The following is a 1,363-nucleotide window of genomic DNA, read 5'->3' as shown; positions in this document are numbered from 1 at the left end:
AGAGAGAGAGAGAGAGAGAGAGGAGATTGGATTTATACCCCACCCTTCACTTGAAGTCTCAGAGCAGCTTACAAACTCCTTTCCCTTCCCCTCCCCACAACAGACACCCTGTGAGGTGGGTGGGGCTGAGAGAACTCTGACACAAACTGCTCTTTTTCAAGGATAGCTGTGCCAGAGCTTGTGACTGACCCAAGGTCACATCAGCAGGTGCAAGTGGAGGAGTGGGGAATCAAACCCGGTTCTCCCAGATTAGAGTCCGCACACTTAACCACTACACCAAACAGCCCTGCTGCCGCTGGAACTTATATTAACAGCCTGTGCCAGCCGTTGGAAAGACACCGAAAGACAACTACAGAAGACCTGCAAGCCGGCTTGGGAAGTGAGAGCCAATGGTAGCCATCACGAACTCTGTAACAGAAAATCTAGCATTTATTATGGAATTGTAATCTGGTTTTAATGCTGTCTTAAATGATTCATTGTATTATTTTTAAATGTTTTCTACTGATTTTATGTAAGCCACCCTGAGCCAGCCCTGGTTGGGAGGGCCGGGTAGAAATTTGGGGAAATAAATAAATAAATAAATAAATAAATAAATTTTCACTGCGTGACTGAAAGTAACCTCCGGCAGCCATTTTGTGACTGGCCCTGCCTCCTTCGACAGCCATTTCGTGGCAGCCATTTTGTGCTCTGCCCACCACACAGTCTCAGGATTCCAAATGGGCTCAAGGGCCCCAAAAGGTTGGGGACCCCTGGATGAGACTATCAGGAGTATATAAAATTAATGAAATAGATGTTTTAAAAAAACAGTGTGCTCATGATCATTGGCTTACTGTTTCGTTAAATAAAAGAACGCTCCTGGCTGCCACCACTCCACCGCTGGCCCCAATGCCCCTGCTCACCTTCATGAGATTCGGGAGTTGCGTGGTGGCCAACTCCTTGAACTCATTGATCGTCAGTGTGTTCTTTTTGCCCTCACGGCTGGCACACGTGAAGAAGGCAGAGACGATTTTCTCAATGGCTGCCTCAAGCTCGGTCAGTTCGACGCTGGCCATGATCCTCAGGAGTTCTTCCGCCTGCCGGGATGTTCGGTTGAGGGATGGGCAGGGGCAAGTGTCAGGGATGTCTGCCGTGTGGGTGGGGCGGGAGACGGGGCAGAAGGTTTGCACTGTGAAGAGAAAAGAGAGGGAGGGTGAGATGGAAACCAGGGGAAAAGAGGAAGGAAGGAAGGAAGGAAGGAAGGAAGGAAGGAAGGAAGGAAGGAAGGAAGGAAGGAAAGCAGAGTGGGAGGCAGGCAGGAAGGAATTGAGGCAGACGGGAATGCATGCAGTGAAGAAGGAAGGCAGGGAGGCAGGAAAGAGGTGAA

The 1,363-nt window shown here is 49.6% G+C and overlaps 1 protein-coding gene across 1 annotated transcript in view; it reads right to left on the bottom strand.

Moving 5' to 3' along the window:
- The window catches only part of S100A13 (S100 calcium binding protein A13), a 12,400-nt gene that overhangs the window by 7,052 nt on the left and 3,985 nt on the right, over nt 1-1,363 (bottom strand). The window contains exon 2 of the mRNA XM_015411740.1: nt 900-1,165. Within this exon, the coding sequence (XP_015267226.1) occupies nt 900-1,052 (153 nt within the window). The 5' untranslated portion in view covers nt 1,053-1,165. The remainder of the gene's footprint in view (nt 1-899; nt 1,166-1,363) is intronic.

Source organism: Gekko japonicus, unplaced genomic scaffold, assembly GCF_001447785.1.
Source record: "Gekko japonicus isolate JY-2015 unplaced genomic scaffold, Gekko_japonicus_V1.1 scaffold175, whole genome shotgun sequence".
NCBI classification, from domain to species: Eukaryota; Metazoa; Chordata; class Lepidosauria; order Squamata; family Gekkonidae; genus Gekko; species Gekko japonicus.
This window is presented reverse-complemented; position numbering and strand designations above follow the sequence as displayed.